General features: G+C 45.1%; 1 protein-coding gene across 3 annotated transcripts in view; it reads right to left on the bottom strand.

Annotated features, from left to right (window-relative positions):
- The window catches only part of ILKAP (ILK associated serine/threonine phosphatase), a 29382-nt gene extending 25057 nt beyond the window's left edge, over positions 1-4325 (bottom strand). The window contains exon 1 of one of the 3 annotated variants that reach the window (XR_014016476.1): positions 4199-4325. Coding sequence is in view for 2 of the 3 variants with exons in the window: in XM_081242135.1 (XP_081098261.1) it covers positions 4199-4253 (55 nt within the window). In the remaining variant the exon portion in view is untranslated. The remainder of the gene's footprint in view (positions 1-4198) is intronic. The other 2 variants (XM_081242135.1, XM_081242134.1) reach the window with 2 other exon arrangements.
- Positions 4326-23732: the final 19407 nt, after the last annotated feature.

Raw genomic sequence — 23732 nt, forward strand, 5'->3', positions numbered from 1 at the left:
GGGCTGATTATATTCATATTAGCTATAAGTTGCTACGTACAGTAAAGCAACAACAAGCTTTTAAATATTTTGCCTAAATTGCTTCTTATACCTGGATTTTCAACTACAAATGTGACACAGTTGACCTCCTCATCCGAGGATGTGGAACCTGTGGATACTGAGGGCCATTGTACTAGGCCATTTTATTGATATATAAGGGACTTGAGCATCCTCGGATTTTGGTATCCGAAGGGGATCCTGGAACCAATCCCCCACAGATACTGAGGGACCACTGTACATGTTTTCCAAATACCACGGACGTATTAGAAAAAGGCCCCGCCTCCCCACCACTGTTAACAGTTTATTGTATACTTTCCACTTTCCTTTATGCTCATGAACTTGTGTATGTGCATTTTAATTTTTAAAAGGTAGAAGTATACTATACACAGCACTCTACATATATCATTATTCATGTAAGCCATCACACTGGGTCTAATGATTCATTTCAACAGCCGCACACTATTCTCTATGGGAAGCACTGCCACTCACTTGGTCTGGTTCTCTTACTGATGGACAAGCAGCATGATTCTGGTTTATTTACATGACAAATAATGCCACAATAAACAACCCTAGGCTTATATCCTTATTTTATCTGCTAACTGCTGGTCAAAGGGTAAATAAATAAATCTGACAAATGCCAAAATTTGTTCCAAAAAAAGTTGTGGTAACTTTCACCCCCCACACACTTTATGAGAATATCCATTTCTCTACATCCTCATTACCACCTTGCCAATTTTTAAACCTGATGGGTGAAAAATATGGCACATCAGTGATTTGCTATTCCTTTCCAGTGACGGAGGAAGCTGAGCATCTGGTTGATGGGTCATTTGCATTTCTTCCTCTATAAACTGTCAGGACACATCCTATGACCATTTTTCTAACGGGTCATCTCTTTTTCTTATTAATTTATCTGCGCCTTTCCCTTACTAGGGATAGTAACCTTTAGTAATGTGTACCACAACTACTTTCTCTCAGTCTGTCTTTTGCCTTTGTGCTATTTTGCCTGCAGAAACTTTTTATTTTTACATAGCTAAATCCATTCTGATTTTTATGACTTGAGTTTTTTCCTATTAACCCTGAAGTTTTACAATCAGTCCAAGTTTTTTCTAATACCTTAGCCTTTATTTTATATTCAGATCTCCAATTTTCTAAAAGGAAATATTTTGAAGATGGCCTGCCAAGCAAATATTTATTTAGTCCCTGACAGCTGACCATCAGCTTTAAAGTGTACTGGTGTAGTGAAAGAACCACCCTATAAAACTGAAACCAGGTTACTGCCCAAACAACTTTAAACCAGGACTCCTTTAACTTGTTTGGACTGCCAAATATAAGCTGTCAGTCTTTAAAGACATCAAGTCAGCACTTTTATGAGTATGATGTACCAGAGAAATTCCAGTTCTATCTGATAATAACAAACATACTTCCTTTTTTAGGTAAGCTATGTATACTGTATATAAAAAACCTGATTTCACTCAGCAGTCAAAACATGTTAGGGGCTGGGATGAAAACTCCTAATTTAGCACAAAATCTGAAAACATTTAATGCGTTCTTTCCACATTTTTCTTCAGACCATAAAAATTAAGAGGCTTGCGGTAGGAACATTAGATGTAACGTTTAAAACAAAAATCAAAGAACTAAATAAAATACACTTGATGTGATCTGAGGAGTGTGATACTTCCTTCCCTTTGGACACTTAGTGTTTTCACAAAATCCACTGAAGAGTGCATTTTTTTCCCCTTTTGAATGGCTGTGAAAGTTAACTCATAGAGTAGCATCTACTAGGCACTAGCATCTACTAAGCGCAGACCTCGTGCTCTACCTGTGCTAAATACTGTACCCACAGCGCCCTTTCTAACCTGTGGGCTAACAGGAGGAGGCAACACTCATCTTTCCCAGAAGCAGGAACAGCCACAGAAGACAGCAAGAGCAGAGTTGGGATCAGAAACCACACAGTCTGATAACATGTCTGGAACAACTCTTTTTTGGGGACTGCGAAAGTGTCTAGGTCTTTTATTGTTCCCTGAATTAGCTCAGAAATTGGTGGCACCTGCACATCCTTTGTGAGGGTCATGATGGTGCGATTTAGCCTCATCTCTCCATCCACTTCATGAAACCAACTTTATGTTCCTTTCATTCTCTCTACGTTCAACTTTGTCAACCGATATGATCCATTTTTCGGAAACAAAAAGTATGACGTTTTGAATTAAGTTTTCAAAAATCAAAGCATTTCCACAAAACTGTGAAATCAGGTTCTGTTCTTGTTCAAATGATTTTTTTAAGACTCATCTTGTTGGTTTGAACTAAATGCCTGTCAAGATAACTTTGTTTCCCGATTCTGTCACTCACTTTAGTACTTATCCCTCTCGGCTTTCTGTCATCTAGAAATTCAGAAAGCATGCCTTCTTTGTTTTTCAGGCTCTTTAAAAACATACACTCAGCCAAGCAGGACCTGTGACAGTGTCAGTGCCCTCCCCACAGGCAGGGAGCAGTTCACGAATCCACGCTTCAGGGAAGGGGGCGTTTAAACTTCACGCAGCACCCCTGCCACCCTGTCATCTCAGACAGGGCTGGATACGCCCTCCCAAGCACCAACCTATAAGAGTTGTCAAGTTTTGTATCATTTCAAGGGTCCCTTTGCGATTCAAGAAAATGACAGGCCCACAGGCACATCTGCGAATCCAAACGCTGCCCCAAACATATTCAGATAGAGGTTATACTCCATCAACAGAGGAAGGAAGAGTGCATACACAAGCCAGAGTTTTCACCCATACCTAGAACAATCTAGAAAACAAATCTAAGAAACAATCCACAAAACGAATGTCCGGTAGGGAGGGAAAAGGCACGGCACCGTTACTGGGAATAATGGCCCGACAAAGACTGGCCAGCCTGGTGGTCCATGTGTGACAAGCCAGAATCCAGGCCCCATGGAGGGCACAACAACCCCTTCTCTGGGGGCCTTTTTTTTAGGGCCCCATGTCACAGCAGCCCTCCACGCTGGTACGCCCAGGCCAACTAGAGAACGAAACGTTCCCCAAAGAGCACACCGTTCCCTTGCCTAGAGTCTCCGCAAATCCCAAGTCTCCCCAGCTTCCGAGAAGAGGCCAGATGCCAGCACCACCTCCTTCCCCGCTCTCTGTCCACGGGCTACAAACGTCGCTCCTCTGGACACTCAGCGTTTCCCACAGGCATTCACCTTAGCCATGTTCAATTTTAATCACTTGCGTGCAGAATGAGGCTCCTGGGAAGCAAAGGCAGGGCATCCGTCACCTTCCCCTTCCCCTCCCCCTACTACAACGGGAGTTCCCGAACCGGGCTCTCCAGACCCGCGCCGGGCGGTCCCAAATCGCCCGCGGATCCCCCGCCGGCTTCCCGACTGAGCCCCGGCGCTGAGGTGAGCCTGGAGTCTGAACGCGTTTTTAGAGTTTTCCATGTTTCCTGCCACCAAGCTGGGCTCGTCAAGAAGGCCCTAAACCACAGCACCCGGCTGCGTACCTAGCCCGTGAAAACATTCACACGTCTCGCCAACCTCAACCTGGCGTGGCCGTCACCCGCTGGGCACACAGGACCAACCGTGCGGTCCCCGCGCTGCCGCCGTGTGTGCAGCTCCAACCCCAGCCTCCAGGAAGGACCCGGCACAGCGGCCGAGGTCGGGGGCCGGCAGGGGAGCGGGCACTTCCCGGGGCCCCGGAAAGAACAAAAACTACCAGGAATCGTTAGATCCGACGAGAGGAGCAGAGAGAACGAATCCTCTGGGCCTCACAACGACAAGGACTGAGTCGGAGATCACTTCCATCTCCGGGGTAGAGACGCAAAACAAAGCCGAAGAAAACGCAGAACTGGGAGCGCGCCCGGATCGACGCGGCCCACACGGCGAGCTGCTCGGACGCAGGCCGGCGGACCCGGCGCGCGGCTCCCGTGAGGGGACGGCGGTGGTTGTGCGCGGGCTGCGGCAGCCACACGTGTGGGCCGCACACAAAGGTCCCCGAGCCGCGGTCCCCTCCTCCTGCGCAGCGAACATGGCGGAGACCGCGAGCTCCCCGCGCCGGTGCAGGCCGCACTCGCCCTCCCGCGTCCCCGCCGCCGCCTCAGACGCCGCGGCCTCCAGGCCGCCGCCCGCCCGCCCTCCTTCTCCTCACAGTCCGGGCGGCCACCCGCTTACCCGCAGCCGGGCGCGGCGAGCGCTCGGGCTCCGGCAGGTCCCCGAACAGGTCCATCGCGGAGGCTGGGAGGAGGCGGAGGCGGCGGCGGCGGCGGCGGCGGCGGCGGCGGCGGCGGACGCGCAGCCCGCGAGCGGCGGCGGGCTCCACACCCTGCGGCCGAGGCGGAGACGGAGGCGGCGGCGGCAGCGGCAGCTGGGCGGTGGCGGCCGGGGAGCCATCAATCACCCGAAGGCGGGCCCGGAACGCCACCAATCGGCGCGCGGCGTGGCCCGGCCGCCCCAAAGGCCTGCGCGCGGGCATTGGGGAGGGGGGGGGGCGGGGCGGGGCGGCGGCGCGCACGCGCACAGGTCTACTCTCCGCCGGCTGCGCGAGCGGATACCTGGGCCGGCAGGGCTGAAGTGCCGCGGACGGTGTCATGTTTCTCTCGGACGCCGTTCCCGGGCCCCTCCTGCTCAACCTAGGCACAGGCGTCCGATTCCAAGAAGGCCCTTCCAGACAGACATGTCTGAGCTCGAGGGCAGCTGTAGTGAGCCCTGGTGGCCCGGAAAGCTTTATGGGGTTTTCACATCGGTTCCATCCCTTCATCCTCACACCACCACGGTGGGCCTGCATCCCTGGCCAATTTGCGATTGAGAAGCCGAAGCCTCATAGAGTGGCCCCTTAAGATGCAGAGTGGAGAGGAGGCATGTCTCGACTGCCGCCATCTGGGCACGTGGGGGGAGGGGAAAGGGAGCGTCCATGGCAGGTTCCAGAGAGCAGTGACGTCAGGAAGCTGGCCTGGCACACAGCTGGGCCTCGGTGTTCTGTTGAATATACACAGGCTCATAAAACGTCGACATCAGGCTCTGATGACCGATCAAGCCAAAAACGAGGCCCCTCTCTTCACGTCTGAACACAGACGAAAAGACGAGCGTTGGCCAAGCCACAAAAGTGACCAAACATCTTTCTGTCTTGGCCAATAAGAGTGACTGCTGCTTCTTTACCAATTACAAGTTTAGGCTTTCTCTAGTCTTCCTGCCTTTAAGATACGATTTATTAAGACATCCAGTCAAGGAATTGCCTCCTTTTCCTGGCATAATCCAATCCGGAGCAAAGCCCTGCTTCCTTAAATGTTTCCCCAAATCAACTAACACAGACCCAAATGTTGTAAGTCCTCTGCACGTCCCTTTACTGAGGATTCCCGTGGTAACAGTCTCCCTGGCTGGGATGAGTAATAACCCAATTCCGGCGACTGCAGGTGTGTTTCTGGTGATCTCTGGCTGAGGACATTGTTGGGCCCAGCGGGCCTTCATGCCTCTCATCTGCTTGCCTGCTCACTCACCACTATTTGAAACCCTCACTGCTCTCTGCTCTCCCTTTAACAGATGAACTGCCTCATCCCTGCAGAAATGCTCTAAAGTAGCAATACAGTCCCATTTGCTCACCTCTCATCCACTTCTCAGCCCACCCCAACCTAGCTTCACCTCATCACTTCCCCATAACTGTTCCTGCTAAGCTCACCAGTCATTTCTCACCCTGTGGCTAAATGGAGGTGATGTTTTTAGTCATCACCATACATGAATCCCAGCGGTATGACACGGTCAGTGTCTCTTTCCCTTTGGTTTGTGGAACACATCGCTCTCTTGGTTTGACGCCTGTTCTCTGTCTGCTTTGCAGGCCCACGTCTTCTGCCCGGCGATTAACTGATGGAATTCTTTAAGACCTGATCCTGGGTCCTCCTCATCCCACACTCCCTCCTTCGGTAAATCTCATCCCCACTTGGCTTGAATTACCACTCATCTAAACGTGGTTCGTTAATTTATGTTTCCTACCAGCTCCAGATCCACATGTTCAAATATCACTCGTGTGATATCTCTTGGATGTCTCAAACTCAACATGTCCCAATCAAAATCATTTTCTCGACTCCTCACCGTATCCCCTTCGATTTCTCCTTCCAGGATTGACACCTCCCTGTGTCCCTACCCCAGAATCCCTCTTGGGAAGATAGCCGCCAAGGTGGCTTCCACAATCTCCGTCTCCTAGTATTCAGCTCTTGTGTGGTCACCATCTTTTGAACGTGGCTGGTGTGACTTGCTCTGGTCAATAGAGTACAGCAAACGTGTCAGGAGGTATGTGATTACGTGGATGTAATTCCTTCACACAGGTTAGTGACACCCATCCTGCTAGTGTGACCCAGCAGGATCCTATGAGGACTTCTCAGAATAGACTCCCACCCATGTCCTCCACCTGCCTTTTGTCCGTAGAAAAACTTTAGTCAAAGAATAAATTTAATCAGAGAAGTGAGAAAATGCAGAAAGAAAGGAAAACAGTCAAACAAGACAAAATAATAATACTTTAGTCATTAAACAAAGTCAAGGACCTTTAGTTCTTCCTCAAGGACTCTAGATAATATTCTGAGCCACATCCCTTGAGCTGTTTTGCAGATACTGAAACCCACACCAAGTGGAAGAAGTTAACTGTATGCTGCCCACAAGCACGTAGACCCCAAACCAGTTGGAACCAGAAGGTTGATGATGCTGATTCCCAATAACCTCACCACCAACCAATCAGAAGAATGTCCATGAGCTGACCACGCCCTGTTCCTTGAACTCTGTAAGACTCCTCACTACCCCCTCCAGGGAGGGACACACAGTCTTGAGGGAAGTAGCCCGCTGTGGCCTCCTTTGCCTGGCAAAGCAATAAAGCGCTTTCTTTCTATTTCACCCAAAACTCTGTCTCCGAGATTTAATCCGGTGCCGGTGTACAGAGGCCAAGTTTCAGCAACACTAAGAGACTCTCTCTTGCTGACTTTGAAGAAGCAAGACACCATGCTGTGAGCTGCAGAATGGAGAGGGCCACAGCGAGGACCTGAGGGTGGATTCCAGCTGACGGAAGCAGAGGGCTTCAATCCAGGAGCACACAAGGAAACGGGTGCTGCAACAACTTGTGAGCTTGGAAGCTGGTCCTTCCTAGTCGAGCCTCAGATGAGACTCCTGTCCAGGCCCACACCTTGACTGCAGCCTTGCAGAGGACTCTATGGTGCCTGGACTCCTGACCCATGGAAACTGTGCCATAACAGATGGATGTGGTTTTAAGCTGCTCAATCGTGGTAATTTGTTATGCAACAATAGATAACGAATACACCCTCCATCACCAAATCCTATCAGTTTTATCCCTGACTGCCTTTTGAATCCACCCCCTGACCCCTGCGCCCACCAAGTCTGTGTCACCGAATCATGGCCTCCTTTCGGGCTTCTCCTTGAGGCCTTTTCTCAATCCCTGCACTAGTTTTTCTCTCTCTGGTCCCAGCACATTTTCTCATGTGGGTCCTTTGGCTTGGGATGTTCTTCTAGGTCCTCCACTCGAGGAAAATTTCATCTGTTCCTCAGATTTCAGTCATCGATTCCTCAGGAAAACCATTCTTGAGTGACCTAAGTACAATCCCCCTTTACACCTCTCCTTTATGGCTTTTGTCATAGTTGCCATTTTACAGTTATTTATGTGATTATGTCATTAACGACTGGATCTCCTAACAAAATGTAAGCTGTAGGAGGTCAGGAACTGTGTTTGGTTTTGCATGTTACTGCACCTGGCACGCAGTAGATGCTCACATACACTGGCGAGGTGAATGATGAAGAATGAATGAATGAATGGATGAATGAGTGAATGGATGAATATGTCCATTCTTGATGCTCCAAGTTCATGACACAAGCCTTCCTACCTCAGGAACGTCAGGAAGTTTGGAGCCAAGAGTGTTGCCTCCTGTGTGCTTGCTCAGGACTGCCCAGACTAAGTTCACTGTTGTGCTCTTAGAAAAAGGTCATAGATTTCTGATTTTGAGAGCTTAAACTGTCTAGAGATAAGGAAGGTACCGGATGTCCTAGGACATTATCAGCTGCCTGAGTGGCAGACGGTATTTTCCAAAGTTTGCTGCAACAATGTATCCCGTCCCCTGTGCTCTTCTAAGTGGGCCCTTGCCACTCCCCCCATCAACAGGTAGGTTCTGAGTCTCCTCCTCTTCAACCTGGGTGAGCTGTGACTACTTGGACGAATAGAGAGTGGAAGATGTGCCATTATATTATCTCCAAGGCTAGGTCATAAAAGCCCACGCAGCTTCTGCCTAGTTCTCTGGAGATGCTTGCTCTCGAGGAAGTCAGTCACCAAGTAAGAAGTCCAATGACTCTGAGGCTGCCGTGATGGAAAAGCCTCACGTAGGCACTGTATTCCACAACCCTGCTGAGCTGCCAGCCAACAGCCAGCAGTGACTGCCAGCCAAGTCGAATGAGTCATCTTGGACATCCATTCCAGGGGAACACTCAGACTAGGGTTCTGAACCCCAGCCAACAGCTGATTACAACCTCATGAGAGACCCCAAGCAAGGACTGCACAGCTAAGCCCTTTATGAAATCCTGACCCACAAAACCACAAGCAAAATAAAATAAGGTTTCTTTTTTAAAATGGAAGTATAGTTGATTAACTATATTGTGTTAGTTTCATGTCTATAGCAAAGTGATTCTGTTATATATATATATATATATATATATATATATATATATATATTTTAAAATATATCTTTATTGGAGTATAATTGCTCCACAGTACTGTTAGTTTCTGTTGTACACCAAAGTGAATCAGCCATATGCACACATATGTCCCCTTATCCCCTCCCCGTTGAGCCTCCCTCCCACCCTCCCTATCCCACCCCTCTAGGTCATCGCAAAGCACCGAGCTGATCTCCCTGTGCTATGCTGCTTCTTCCCACTAGCTAACTATTTTACATTTGGTAGTGTATATATGTCCATGCCACTCTCACTTTGTCCCAGCTTCCCCCTCCCACCCCGTGTCCTCAAGTCCATTCTCTATGTCTACATCTTTATTCCTGCCCTGCCACTAGTTTCATCAGTGCCACTTTTTTTTAGATTCCATATATATGTGTTAGCATATGGTATTTGTCTTTCTCTTTCTGACTTACTTCACTCTGTATGACAGTCTCTAGGTCCATCCACCTCACTACAAATAACTCAGTTTCGTTTCTTTTTATGGCTGAGTAATATTCCATTGTATATATGTGCCACATCTTCTTTATCCATTCATCTGTCAGTGGACATTTAGGTTGCTTCCATGTCCTGGCTATTGGAAATAGTGCTGCAATGAATATTGTGGTACATGTCTCTTTTTGAATTATGGTTTTCTCAGGGTATATGCCCAGTAGTGGGATTGCTGGGTCATATGGTAGTTCTAGTTTTAGTTTTTTAAGGAACCTCCATACTGTTCTCCATAGTGGCTGTATCAATTTACATTCCCACTAATAGTGCAAGAGGGTTCCCTTTTCTCCACACCCTTTCCAGCATTTATTGTTTCTAGATTTTTTGATAATGGCTATTCTCACTGGTGTGAGGTGATACCTCACTGTGGTTTTGATTTGCATTTCTCTAATAATTAGTGATGTTGAGCATCTTTTCCTGTGCCTCTTAGCCATCTGTACGTCTTCCTCGGTGAAATGTCTGTTTAGGCCTTCCACCCATTTTTTAACTGGATTGTTTGTTTTTTTGATATTGAGCTCCATGGGCTGTTTGTATATTTTGGAGATTAATCCTTTGTTGTTTCATTTGCAAATACTTTCTCCCATTCTGAGGGTTGTCTTTTTATCTTGTTTATGGTTTCCTTTGCTGTGCAAAAGCTTTTAAGTTTAATTATGTCCCATTTTATTTTTGTTTTTATTTCCGTTACTCTAGGAGGTGGGTCAAAAAAGATCTTGCTGTGGTTTATGTCAAAGGGTGTTTTTTCCTATGTTTTCCTCTAAGAGTTTTATAGTGTCTCATCTTACATTTAAGTCTTTAATCCATTTTGAGTTTGTTTTTGTGTATGGTGTAGGGTAGTGTTCTAATTTCATTCTTTTACATGTAGCTGTCCTGTTTTCCCAGCACCACTTATTGAAGAGGCTGTCTTTTCTCCATTTTATGTTCTTGCCTCCTTTGTTGTAAATTAGGTGCCCATATGTGCATGGGTTTATCTCTGGGCTTTCTATCCCGTACCACTGATCTGTATTTCTGTTTTTGTGCCAGTACCATACTGTCTTGATTAGCTTTGTGGTATAGTTTGAAGCCAGGGAGCCTGATTCCTCCAACTCCATTTTTCTTTCTCAAGATTGCTTTGGCTATTCAGGGTCTTCTGTGTTTCCATACGAATTGTAAAATTTTTTGTTCTAATTCTGTGAAGAATGTTACTGGTAGTTTCATAGGGATTGCATTGAATCTGTAGATTGCTTTGGGTAGTATAGTCATTTTAACTGTGTTGATTCTTCCAATCCAAGAACATGGTATATTTCTCCATCTGTTTATGTCATCTTTGATTTCTTTCATTAGTGTTTTATAGTTTTCTGAGTGCAAGTCTTTCGCCTCCTTAGGCAGGTTTATTCCTAGACATTTAATTCTTTTTGTTGCAGTGGTAAATGGGAGTGTTTCCTTAATTTCTGATTTTTCATTGTTGGTGTATAGGAATGCCAGAGATTTCTGTGCATTAATTTTGTATTCTGCAACGTTGCCAAATTTATTGATTAGTTCTAGTAGTTTTCTGGTAGCATCTTTAGGATTTTCTATGTATAGTATCATCTCATCTGCAAAGAGCAACAGCTTTACTTCCTCTTTTCCAATTTGTATTCCTTTTATTTCTTTTCCTTCTCTGATTGCCGTGGCTGGAACTTCCAAAACTATGTTGAATAAGAGTTGTGAGAGTGGACATCCTTGTCTTTTTCCTGATCTTAGTGGAAATGCTTTTAGGTTTTCACCATTGAGTATGATGCTTGCTGTGGGTTTGTCATATATGGCTTTTATGATGTTGAGGTAGGTTCCCTCTATGCCCATTTTCTGGAGAGTTTTTATCATAAATGGGTATTGAATTTTGTCAAAAGCTTTTTCTGCATCTATTGAGATGATCATATGGTTTCTATTCCTTAATTTGTTAATGTTCTGTATCACATTGATTGATTTGCTTATATTGAAGAATACTTGCATCCCTGGGATAAATCCCACTTGATCACAGTGTATGATCCTTTTAATGTGCTGTTGGATTCTGTTTGCTAGTATTTTGTTCAGGGTTTTTGCATCTATGTTCATCAGTGATATTGGTCTATAATTTTCTCTTTTTTGTGATATCTTATTCTGGTTTTGATATCAGGGTGATGGTGGCTTCATAGAATGAATTTGGTAGTGTTTCCCCCTCTGCAATTTTTTGGAAGAGTTTCAGAAGCATCAGTGTTAGCTCTTCTCTAAATGTTTGATAGAATTCGCCTGTGAAGCCCTCTGGTCCTGTACTTTTGTTTGTTGGAAGATTTTTAATTACAGTTTCAATTTCATTGCTTGTGATAGGTCTGTTTATACTTTCTAATTCTTCCTGGTTCAGTTGTGGAAAATTGTACCTTTCCAAGAATTTGTCCATTTCATCATGGTTGTCCATTTTATTGGCATATAGCTGTTTGTAGTAGTCTCTTATAATCCTTTGTATTTCTGCCATGTCAGTTGTGATTTCTCCTTTTTCCTTTCTAATTTTATTGATTTTCATCCTCTCCCTTTTTTTCTTGATGCATCTGGCTAAGGGTTTATCAATTTTGTTTACCTTCTCAAAGAACCAGTTTTTAGTTTTATCGATCTTTGCTACTGTTTTCTTCATTTCTATTCCATTTATTTCTGCTCTGACCTTTATGATTTCTTTCCTTCTACTGACTTTGGGTTTTCTTTGTTCTTCTTTCTCTAGTTGTTTTAAGTGTAGGGTTAGATTGTTTATTTGATTTTTCTTGTTTCTTGAGGTGAGATTGAATTGCTATAAACTTCCCTCTTAGAACTGCTTTTGCTGCATCCCATAGGTTTTGGGTCGTCGTGTTTTCGCTGTCATTTGTTTCTGTGCGTTTTTTTATTTCTTCTCTGATTTCTTCAGTGACCTCTTGGTTATTTAGTAGCGCACTGTTTAGCCTCCATGCATTTGTGGTTTTTACAATTTTTTTTGCTGTAATTGATTCCCAATCTCACAATGTTGTGGTCAGAAAACAGGCTTGATATGATTTCAATTTTCTTAAATTTTCCATGGCTTGATTTGTGACCCAAGATGTGATCTACCCTGGAGAATGTTCTGTGCGCACTTGAGAAGAAAGTGTACCCTGCCACTTTTTGGTGGAATGGTCTATAAATATCAATTAAATCTATCTGGTCTATTGTGTCATTTAAAGCTTGTGTTTCCTTATTTATTTTCTGGTTGGATGAGCTGTCCATGGTGTAAGTGTGGTGTTAAAGTCCCCTACTATTATTGTGTTACTGTCAATTTCTCCTTTCATGGTTGTTAGCATTTGCCTTATGTACTGAGGTGCTCCTATGTTGGGTGCATAAACATTTATAATTGTTATATCTTCTTCTTGGATTGATCCTTTGATCATTATGTAGTGTCCCTCCTTATCTCTTGTAACAGTCTTTATTTTAAAGTCTATTTTGTCTGATACGAGTATTGCTACTCCAGCTTTCTTTTGATTTCCATTTGCATGGAATATCTTTTTCCATCCTTTCACTTTCAGTCTGTATGTGTCCCTAGGTCTGAAGTGGGTCTCTTGTAGACAGCATATATATGGGTCTTGTTTTTGTATCCATTCAGCCAGTCTGTGTCTTTTGGTTGGAGCATTTAATCCATTTACATTCAAGGTTATTGTCGATATGTATGTTCCTATTACCATTTTCTTAATTGTTTTGGGTTTGTTTTTGTGGGTCTTTTTCTTCTCTTGTGTTTCCCACTTAGAGAGGTTTCTTTAGCATTTGTTGTAAAGCTGGTTTGGTGATGCTGAATTCGCTTAGCTTTTGCTTGTCTGAAAAGCTTTTGATTTTTCCATTGAATCTGAATGAGATCCTTGCTGGGTAGAGTAATCTTGGTTGTAGGTTTTTCTTTTTCATCACTTTAAGCATATCCTGCCACTCCCTTCTGGCCTGCAGTGTTTCTGCTGAAAAATCAGCTGATAATCTTATGGGGATTCCTTTGTATGTTATTTTTTGTTTTTCCCTTGCTGGTTTTTACATTTTTTCTTTGAATTTAATTTTTGTTAGTTTGATTTATATGTGTCTTTGTGTGTTTTTCCTAGGGTTTATCCTGTATGGGACTCTTTGTGCTTCCTGGACTTGGGTGACTATTTCCTTTCCCGTGTTAGGGAAGTTTTCGACTATAATCTCTTCAAATATTTCCTCAGACCCTTTTTCTCTTCTTCTTCTGGGACCCGTATAATTTGAATGTTGGTGCATTTAGTGTTGTCCCAGAGGTCTCTGAGATTGTCTTCTTTTCATTCTTTTTTCTTTGTTCTGCTCCTCAGCAGTTATTTCCACCATTTTATCTTCCAGCTCACTTATTCATTCTTCTGCCTCAGTTATTCTGTTATTATTCTGTTATTGATTCCTTCTGTATTTTCACTTCCGTTATTGTGTTACTCATCTCTGTTTGTTTGTTCTTTAGTTCTTCTATAAATTTATTTATTTATTTATTTAGGGCTGCTTTGGGTCTTTGTTGCTGCACGCGAGGTTTCTCTAGTTGCGGCAAGTTGGGGCTACTCTTCATTGTGGTGTGCAGGCTTCTCATTGCGGTGGCTTCTCTTGTTACGGAGCATGGGCTGTAGGTGCACAGGCTTCAGTAGTTGTGGCATGCAGGCTCAGTAGTTGTGGCTCGCAGGCTCTAGAGCACAGGCTCAGTGGTTGTGGTGCACAGGCTTAGTTGCTCCACGGCATATGGGATCTTCCTGGACCAGGACTCGAACCCATGTCTCCTGCATTGGCAGGTGGATTCTTAACCACTGTGCCACTGGGGAAGCCCCGAATTCTTCTAGATCTTTGTTATACATTTCTTGTATTTTCTCAATCCATGCCTCCATTCTATTTCCGAGATTCTGGATCATCTTTACTGTCATTACTTTTTCAGGTAGATTGCTTATTTCCTCTTCATTTATTTGTTCTTGTAGGTTTCTACCTTGCTCCTTCAACTGTGACATATTTTTTTGTTGTTGTCTCATTTTTACATTTTTTTTATGAGTGGGACTGCGTTCCTGTCTTACTGGTTGTTCGGCCTGAAGCTTCCAACACTGCAGTTTGTAGGCTGTTTGGTAGAGCTGGGTCTTGGTGCTGAGATGAGGACCTCCATGAGACCTCACTCCAACGGATATTCCCTTGGGTCTGAGGTTCTCTGTTAGTCCAGTGGTTTGGACTTGGAGCTCCCACCGCAGGAGTTTTGCCTGACCCCCGGCTCGTGAAGCAAGATCCCCCAAGCCGCGTGGGGTAGCAAAAACAAACAAACAAAAAAAGAACAATAACAAAGTAAAGAATAAAATTAGACTAGGAAACTAAGAAATATGTTAGAAAGAATATAAAAATAAAAATATAGATGAATCAACAACTGGGATGTACAACAGTACCGCAATAGTAAAAAAGAGAAGATTTCCAGGAAAAATGTCGGAAGTTTCAACTGCAACCAAGGGAAGGGTCTGAAGCAAGAAGTGCCAGGCCAAGCACAAATGAAGGGGTTGTCATAAACTGCCAAGTTTTGGGGTCTGTAAAATGCAGCAATAATGATTGAACATCCTGTCATTCAGGCATGTTTTGTGCACTGTGAGAAAGGACTGAAAAAGGAAGAAAATGACAAATAACTGTTCTATTTTCCGTGGCAATGGGGAAATGAACTTTATAGCAACACTGGTTTGGGGAAATTGGAGTAAATGTCAGAAAATCTCTCACACTGTGCAAAATTAATTGGCGGTGCTATTTTTATTGTGAAACGTGTCCTTTAAGAAAGGGGCAGAGGGGCTTCCCCGGTGGCGCAGTGGTTGAGAGTCCGCCTGCCGATGCAGGGGACAGGGGTTCGTGCCCCGGTCCAGGAAGATCCCACATGCCGCTGAGCGGCTAGGCCCGTGAGCCATGGACACTGAGCCTGCGCATCTGGAGCCTGTGCTCCGCATCGGGAGAGGCCACAATAATGAGAGGCCCAAGTACCGCAAAAGAAAAAAGAAAGGAGCAGAGAACTGAGACCACCGCTTGCCTGTGTGGGACCAAACAGGTAGGTCTCTCAACTTGTGAGGAAGGTGATATTGCCTTTTGATAGGCTGCAGAGGGTGCCCCTGGCGCTTCAGGTGAGAACCCCTTAGCATGTGGGTGAGAAATCTCTCTAAGGCTGAGGAAAGAACAATCAGGAAGGAAGAGGGACCCTAATTCTTGCAGCTCACACAGGGCCAGGAATAATTCCTATATGAACTAGCCAGAGTGGAAAATCTTCCTTGAAAGTTGGGTGTGACGTTCAGATACCAAAATGAGAGATTCACTGTGGGCAGAGGGCAGAGCAGGAAGGCATGGGTGTGGTGCTGCTAGGCCTCCGTAAGGGATAGAGAGGACTTGGGTTGGTGGGTGGGACAGTTAACTTGGGGTCACTTCGCAAGGGTCCTAAATGCCAAGAGGGTGAGCCAATCTCAATGGAGGAGCCATAGACATTTTTACCGTTAGAAAAATCTCCATGTTCCTGAAAGGTGGTGGACGGTTGCGCCCTCCCCCGCCTCCACCCTCTGTCTGCAGTCTGTAGCTGTCTCACAGTATTATAGACCCAGACATTATCAGGGCAGAAAGAGCCCCAGAGGCCTTGCAATCCCACCTGCTTCACATTAGAGGGAAATGCGAGCCCACTCTGAGCCCCTTTTTTCAGATTCAATTTTTTGGCCTCTATTTATTTAAATGTTGGTGTGCCCAGGGCATAGTCCTTAGACCCTCTTTTGTCTTCAGTTTACTCTCTTCCAAAGTCATCCTTATTAGTTCTTTGGCTTTAAAGACACCATATTCTGATGACACATTCATGCATGACTCTTGCCCTGACCTCTTCTCGGAACTCTGCATGCATACATCTCCACCTGTCTCCTCATCATCCCCACTTGGATGACTAACAGGCATCTCAGATTAAACATATGCCAAATACAACTCCTGCCCTCTCCCCCCAAACCTGTTCTCCCCAGTCTTTCTCAACTCACCATCCACCCAGTGGCTCCTGCCAAAACCTAGGTGTCACCCCTGATTCCTACCTTCCTTCGCCCCGACGTCCAATTCAGGTGGTAGGTCTTGCCTGTCCTACTTCCAGAACTCTTCAACATCCCATTTCTGTGACCATGATGGCACACCAAGCCCTGGTATTTCTTTCCTAGACAAATGAGACTGCCTTCTCTCTGGTAGATTCCTTGCTCTCCTGATTTTCCAGAAAAGGAGAGAGCTCTTTGAAAATATGACTCAGTCCATTGCCCTCCTGGCTTTAAGTCATCCAACTGGAAGACCCCCATCTCGGGCATTTAGGTGAGCAATACAAATTTTATTTATGAATATAATTTGACTTCCCTAAATGAGACTTGATCAAACATTTTCTGAAATTTTTTAACCAGAAAAATAAACTTACCAGGAAACTTTCATACTCTATTCACTTAAGACTGTGAGAAATAGTTCAGCATTATTTACTATTTACATAAAAAGGTCTTTACTACTTTATCTCCACTGGGTACATAATTTTCTGCTATTTGTAGTAATGGATTTCTGTGGGTTTTTTTAAGTAAGCTTTTTTTTTTATTGAAGTAAAACCATACTTAAAAGCACAGATCATAAGTGTACAGCTTGATGAATTTTCACAAAGTAAATATGCCCATTAACCAGGGCCCAGATCAAAAAACAGAACATTTCATGCACCCCAGAAGCCCCTTCCAGTCATCACGCCCCAAGATTAGCACTATGCCAAGATTTGTCTTGCCCGGGTTTGGACTCTATGTAAATGGCATCACACAGTCTGTGTTCCTCCACCTCTGACTTCTCTCGCCCAGCATTTTGTTGGTGAGATTCATCTGCATTGTTGCTTAGTCATCTGCATTGTTGCTTAGTCAGTCCTGTTCATTGCGGTATAATACTTCTTCATCTGGATGTACCACCACTTACTTGTGCCTCCTCATGTTGATGAAAAGCTGAGTTGTAGCCAGTCTAGGGCTATTGCAAATAGTGCTGCTATGAACATTCCTCTATGAGTCTTTTGGTGAACATTGGTACCCATTTCCATTGGGATATACCCAGAGATGGAATTATTGGGTCATAGGCTACATTTATGTTCAGCTTAGTTGATACTCTCTTTAGTTGATTTTTTTTATTGTAGTAAAATATACATAACAGAAAATTTAGCATTTTAGCCATTTTTCCTCTCTCTCTCTTTTTTTTTTTTTTTTTTGGCCATGCCACATGGCATGCAGTATCTTAGTTCCCTGACCAGGGATTGAATCTGTGCCCCCTGCAGTGGAAGCGTGGAGTCCTAACCACTGGACTACCAGGGAATTTCCGATTTTACCCATTTTTAAGTGTACAATTCAGTGGCTTTTAATACTTTAACAATGTCAGGCAACCATCATTATTATCTATTTCCAGAACTTTTTCACTATCCCAAGCAGAAACTCTGTACTCATTAAATGACATCTCCTTATCCCTACCTTCCCCCCACCTCTGGTAACCCCAATTCTACTGTTTTTATGAATTTGCCCCTTGTAGGTACCTCATATAAGTGGAATCATACACTATTTGTTCTTTTGTGTTTGGCTTATTTCACCTAGCAAAATGTTCTCGAGATTCATCCATGTTGTAGCCTGTATTAGAACTTCATTCCTTTTTTTTTTTGGCTAAATAATATTCTATTGTATAAATATACCACATTTTGTTTAAACATTCACCTGCTGAAGGACACTTGAGTTGTTTCCACCTTTTCGCTATCGTGACTGACACTGCTATGAACATTGATGTACAACAATCGGTTTGAGTCCTTGTTTTCACTTCTTTTGGGTTTTTGCCTAGGAGTGGAATTGCTAGGTCATAAAGTAGTTCTCTACGTGTAACTTTGAAAAACCATCAAACTCTTTTCCACAGTGAGTATACAATTTTACATTCCAAACAGCAATTGATTTCTCTATTTTTGATGCAAAACTTTATGTATGCCTACTTGTTAACTATTATAATTCATATTAAGTTAATGTAAATTAAATATTATATTTGTTATAATTAAATAATTCATTAATAAATATATTTTAAATGTATACTAAATTGTTTTAGACAAATGTGGTAACTACAAAGACAAGTGGTGCAATATTCAGGAAAGGAAGAAAAATATGTGCAGAAATGGATCAAAATTATAGGGGACAATTGCAAGTTTGACTAGAAAAACGGTATTCCAGCTACTAAAAATAAGGGTCCCTTAACACTGACATTATTAGAACAGAGCTACCATCAAATTCAGAGCTAAAGATTTTTAGTTGGAAAATAAAGAGAAATATTAGAAACTTCAGAAACTAGTGACCATGAGTGTGAGCAAAAGTAAGAAGATGCCTTTTTTTTTTTTTTTTTTTTTTTGGTGGTACGCGGGCTTCTCACCGCTGTGGCCTCTCCCGTTGCAGAGCACAGGCTCCAGACGCTCAGGCTCAGCAGCTATGGCTCACGGGCCCAGCTGCTCCGCGGCATGTGGGATCCTCCCGGACTGGGGCACGAACCCACGTCCCCTGCATCGGCAGGCGACTCTCAACCACTGCGCCACCAGGGAAGCCCGAAGATGCCATTTTGAAATACATTTTAAGAGTTCTCCATTGTGGCTGCTACTTTGTGATAAAATAAAAATGACTGTAATTCAACACAGACCCAACAAAGGACAAGGGTAGCTTTTAGAGAATCCATTTTAGAGAATCTATTTCACATGATGGCCAAAGATTCTTCTAAATCTTTTTCTTTTTTTAACTGTTGTAATAGCAAGTAAATTCACTGTGACTGGCTCATTTATTCCAAAGAAGTGTCTTTATTTTTCATGCATATTTCCCCACAATAATACAACAGAATCAAATATTTGCAACCCTCAAAAAGGTTTCAAATATTAAAAAAATTTAAACAGAAGGTGTGACCTTGAAAATTTGATATCTCATTGTGATGCTCTCTAAAATGGAAGTGTTTTTAAAAAACATTCAGGGAGAAAATATTTGCAAGGAAACAACAGACAAAGGATTAATCTCCAAAATATACAAACAGCCCATGGAGCTCAATATCAAAAAAACAAACAATCCAGTTAAAAAATGGGCAGAAGACCTAAATAGACATTTCACTGAGGAAGACGTACAGATGGGCAGGAGGCACAGGAAAAGATGCTCAACGTCAGTAATTATTAGAGAAATGCAAATCAAAACCACAGTGAGGTATCACCTCACACCAGTGAGGATGGCCATTATCAAAAAATCTAGAAACAATAAATGCTGGAAAGGGTGTGGTGAAAAGGGAACCCTCCTGCACTATTAGTGGGAATGTAAATTGATACAGCCACTATGGAGAACAGTATGGAGGTTCCTTAAAATACTAAAACTAGAACTACCATATGACCCAGCAATCCCACTACTGGGCATATACCCTGAGAAAACCATAATTCAAAAAGAGACATGGGGCTTCCCTGGTGGCGCAGTGGTTGGGAATCGGCCTGCCAATGCAGGGGACGCGGCTTCGTGCCCTGGTCCGGGAAGATCCCACGTGCCGCGGAGCGGCTGGGCCCGTGAGCCATGGCCGCTGAGCCTGCACGTCCTGAGCCTGGGCTCCACAACGGGAGAGGCCACAACAGTGGGAGGCCCACGTACTGCAAAAAAAAAAAAAAAAAAGTCCTGCACAACATTCCGGAAAAGGCAAAAGTACAGAGACTGGAAAAGATGAGTGATTGTCGGGGGTTGGGAAGGAGGGATGATGGGGGAGCACAGAGGGTTTTGAAGGCAGTGAAACTACTCTGCGTGAATGACAATGGTGGCTACATGTTATACGTTTGTCCAAATCCATAGTATGTACCACAAACACTGAGAGTGAACCCTAGTGTAAACTGTAAACTTTGGGTGACAGTGACGTGTCACAGCATCTGGCAAGGGATGTTGATGATGGGGGAGGTCATGCACATGTGGGGACAGGCACTATATGGAAACATCTGTATCTTCTGCTCCATGTTTCTGTGAACCTAAAACTGCTCTAACAAATAAAATCTAGTCTAAAACATCCTACACAAAATTATATACAAACCAAGTTCAGCAGGACCTTGATCCCACCATGGCCATCGGGGCGCATAACAAAAACACAAGCATTGCTCATTCTCGGTGAATCCCAATCACAAAATACCTCGTGTGGATAGGCCAGAGGACGCACACAAGAAAACACGTGATTATCTCAAAAGATGCCGAGAGGCAACCCCCCAATTTCATCTCCTTCCCTTAAAAGAAGTTTTAACAGTAGTAAATCAAGGAACTAGGAATGCCCGCTGTGAACAAGAGTGTGGAAAACCGCCATCCTTATCTGCTGTAGGTGGGAGTGTAAACCGAGACAGTTTTTCAGGGCAGCAATCTGACAAGATTTACACTTTTCAATGACTTACCATTTGCCCAGCCATTTTAATTCCAGAAATTTATATGGTATGTTACAAAGTACCCAGGTTGTTCGCTGAGTATTGATCTTAGCAAAACCTTGGAGGGGGAGGACACCTGCAGGGTTAAGATGCACGAGGAGGGTCTGCGTGTACGGGTGAGGTGGGCCAGGAGGTCCCGTGAAGGAGGGGCTTCTTCCTCCTCACCCGTGTCCCCAGCGCCTAGGACAGTGCCCGGCACACAGCAGATGCACAGTTTACACTGTTGAATAAACGATTCTATTGTTGGGTTAAAAAAAACTGCAGAATGGTATGCACAAATGGGCCCATCTGCATAAGAAGAGAAAGACATTTATCCTATCCCATTATATGCTTCTGGATTCATGGAAAGCCTTGTAAAAGACACCCAGGAAATTGTTAAACCTGGAGACTCCTGGTGAGAGGGATGAAGGTGCAGAATAAGAGGGAAGACCTTGGACCTTCCACTGCAGGCCTTCGGTGACGGCCGACTTTTCCTGGGAGTGTGTATTCCTCTTACAACAAAAATCTAGTTTAAGAAAAGGTTACTTGACCTATCTGAGCCTCTGTTTCCTCGTTTGTGAAATTAAGAATAGTAATGCCTGCCTTAGAGGGTTACTGTGACATGTAAGGAACTGATAAGGTCACATGAATAGAGCGCTTGACATACTGTCCCTTGGTACCTGGTGCATGTCAATAAGTACAGAAAACATGAGTATTTTTTAAGAGACTCAGGGACCCAGCAGCACAGTCCCTTGAACAGGCCCTGCGTCATCTTGCCTCCAGGCCTTTGCACTTATTTCCTCTGCCTGGACCACCCCTTCCCAGGACAGTGGCTTGCTTGTTCCCCCATATCATCTGTTTTCCGCTCAGACAAAACCTACAGTCACCTCTATCATCAATCTGCACCCTGCTTCCACACCATCACTCCCTGTCCCCTTGACCTGATTGATTTTTCTTCTTGGCACGTAAACACCGTCTGCCACAGCACATATTTCTTGTCCCTTTCCCTCACTACAGTATAAGCTTGAGAAGAAACTTTATCTCCAGCAACTTGAATAACGCCTGACAGACAAAGACGAGGCATGCAAGAAACATTGTGGAATGGATAAATGCACATTGTTTGAAATGCACCATCACGGAAACGCAAGAGAGAAACCTTGGAAGCTACATAAAACCAAGGGGACCAGGAAATGCTTCCCACAGGTGACATCTGAGCCAACCTTGAAGGCAAGCAGTGCAGCAAGACAAACACCTGGCAGGGGGATGGGACAGGAGCGGGGCACAGGGGTGGAGCTATGAAGTTCCGAGCCGACCCACGGGAGTTGTGGGACTACTACCTGCTAATCTGCGGAGTGCTGGGCTTTTGAAGGACTTAAGTTCAGGAGGTAATACTAGATGTAGAGACTTAATGACCACTGTCATTCTCCAGGTGAGTGATAAGGACAGGAACTGAGAAGGTAGCAGCAGGAACAGAGGAAAAGGGATAAAGTATAAGATGCAAACTCATTCCTTCATTCCTTCATCCCACCCATTAAAGATGTAGAACTGACACTTCCTGGATGCGGCTCACAGGGTGGGACTGAAGGAAAAGTGGGTGTCTCCCTGAATGTCCGGTTTCTGCCCTGAGTGGCTGATGATGCCCATGCTGCTCTCAGGGTTCCAGAACATGAAAGAAAGGGCAGGCTGTGCAGGAAAGCCGAGTTCAGGTTTGAGCTGAGCTTGAAGGACCTGTGGGATGTCTGAGAGGTGACAACCTGGGCATTTGGACCAACACGACTACAGCTCCTGAGAGGACTGGGCTGGAGGTCCTTTTTGGAGTCAGTGACGCAGTAGGTGAAGCCACGGAGATCATACAGGTCATAGTTTAGAGATAACAGGTCCGAGGAAGACGTGGGACATGGTGATATTTACAGGGTGGGCTGAGGAGAAAAGTCCTGTCTCGAACTTGAGAAGGAATGGTTGAAGACGAAGCAAGAAAGCTAGATGGAGAAGCAAGAAGTTATTGACAGTGTCAGATGCTGTAACACTTAGGTAAGATGGAAATGAAGGGTCTACCTGGCAACTAGGTCTTTGCCAGAGACTGACAGAAGTTTTCAGTAGAATGGTGGGAAATGGAAGATGGTGAAATTTTGTGACGAGCAAGCAGGCGAGGAAATGAAGAAAGTAAGAATAGAGACTATTCTCAAGAAACCTGACTGTAAAGGAAATGGCAGGACAGTAACTAGGAGACCCCGATGAGGTCTAAACAAGTTTCCTGGGACGGAGTGGATGGAAGGCAGGAGCTTAGGGTTTTGCAGCTAGTTCAACTGTAAGGGGTGACAAAGCCCGTGGCATGGTTATTGACTGAGACGTCTACTACAGTACATACATTGACTGAGAAGTCGTGTACGTGCTACAGCACCTGGCGACCGGAGGCGGTCAGCTGTCCTGGGCTGGAGCCGCAGGAGGAGGGCCCGAGCTGCGGGGCGCCGGCGCCTTCATCGCTTCCTCTCCTGGTCCCAGGGACGTTGGAGGGACCGCAGCCTAGCCTCTGCCGGCCGCAGAGCCGCTTAACTGACTGCGCGAGGCCCCCGATCGCCGTGGGACTCCTCTGGGCTCCCTTGGGCCCCGGGCTCAGAGCTCGAAGGGGCGGAAGGAGGGGCCTCCGGGCCGGGGAGGCCCCTGGGAGTCGTAGTTCCGGCTCGGCCTGCAGGGACCTCGGGGAAAGGAAGACGAAAGGGCTGGAACTACACTTCCCAGAAGTCATCGCGGCACCCCTTGCGCGTGTGGGCGGAGAGGGCGTGGCCAAGGCCTCGGCACCTCCAAACACCCCGAGAGCCTCCGAGCGCCTCCCGAATGCCTCCGAGCACCTCCGAGCGCCTCCGGGCGTCTCTGGGTGCTTCCCGAATGCCTCCGAGCACCTCCAGTGCCTTTGAAGATCTCTGAGCGTCTCCAGCGCCCGAGTGCTGGGCGCCTCCAAACGCCTTTCGGGTGAGAATCAGTTGTGTTTTGGCTGTGGTTTGTGATGCCCATCTCACATCTCAGTGGAAACACTGAGTAGACAGGAGGATATAGGGAGGCCAACAGAATGGAGATGGACTTTAGCTCGAGGGCACGTGG

The sequence above is a fragment of the Mesoplodon bidens genome (genome assembly GCF_964165515.1).
Source record: "Mesoplodon bidens genome assembly, chromosome: 8".
Classification (NCBI taxonomy): Eukaryota; Metazoa; Chordata; class Mammalia; order Artiodactyla; family Ziphiidae; genus Mesoplodon; species Mesoplodon bidens.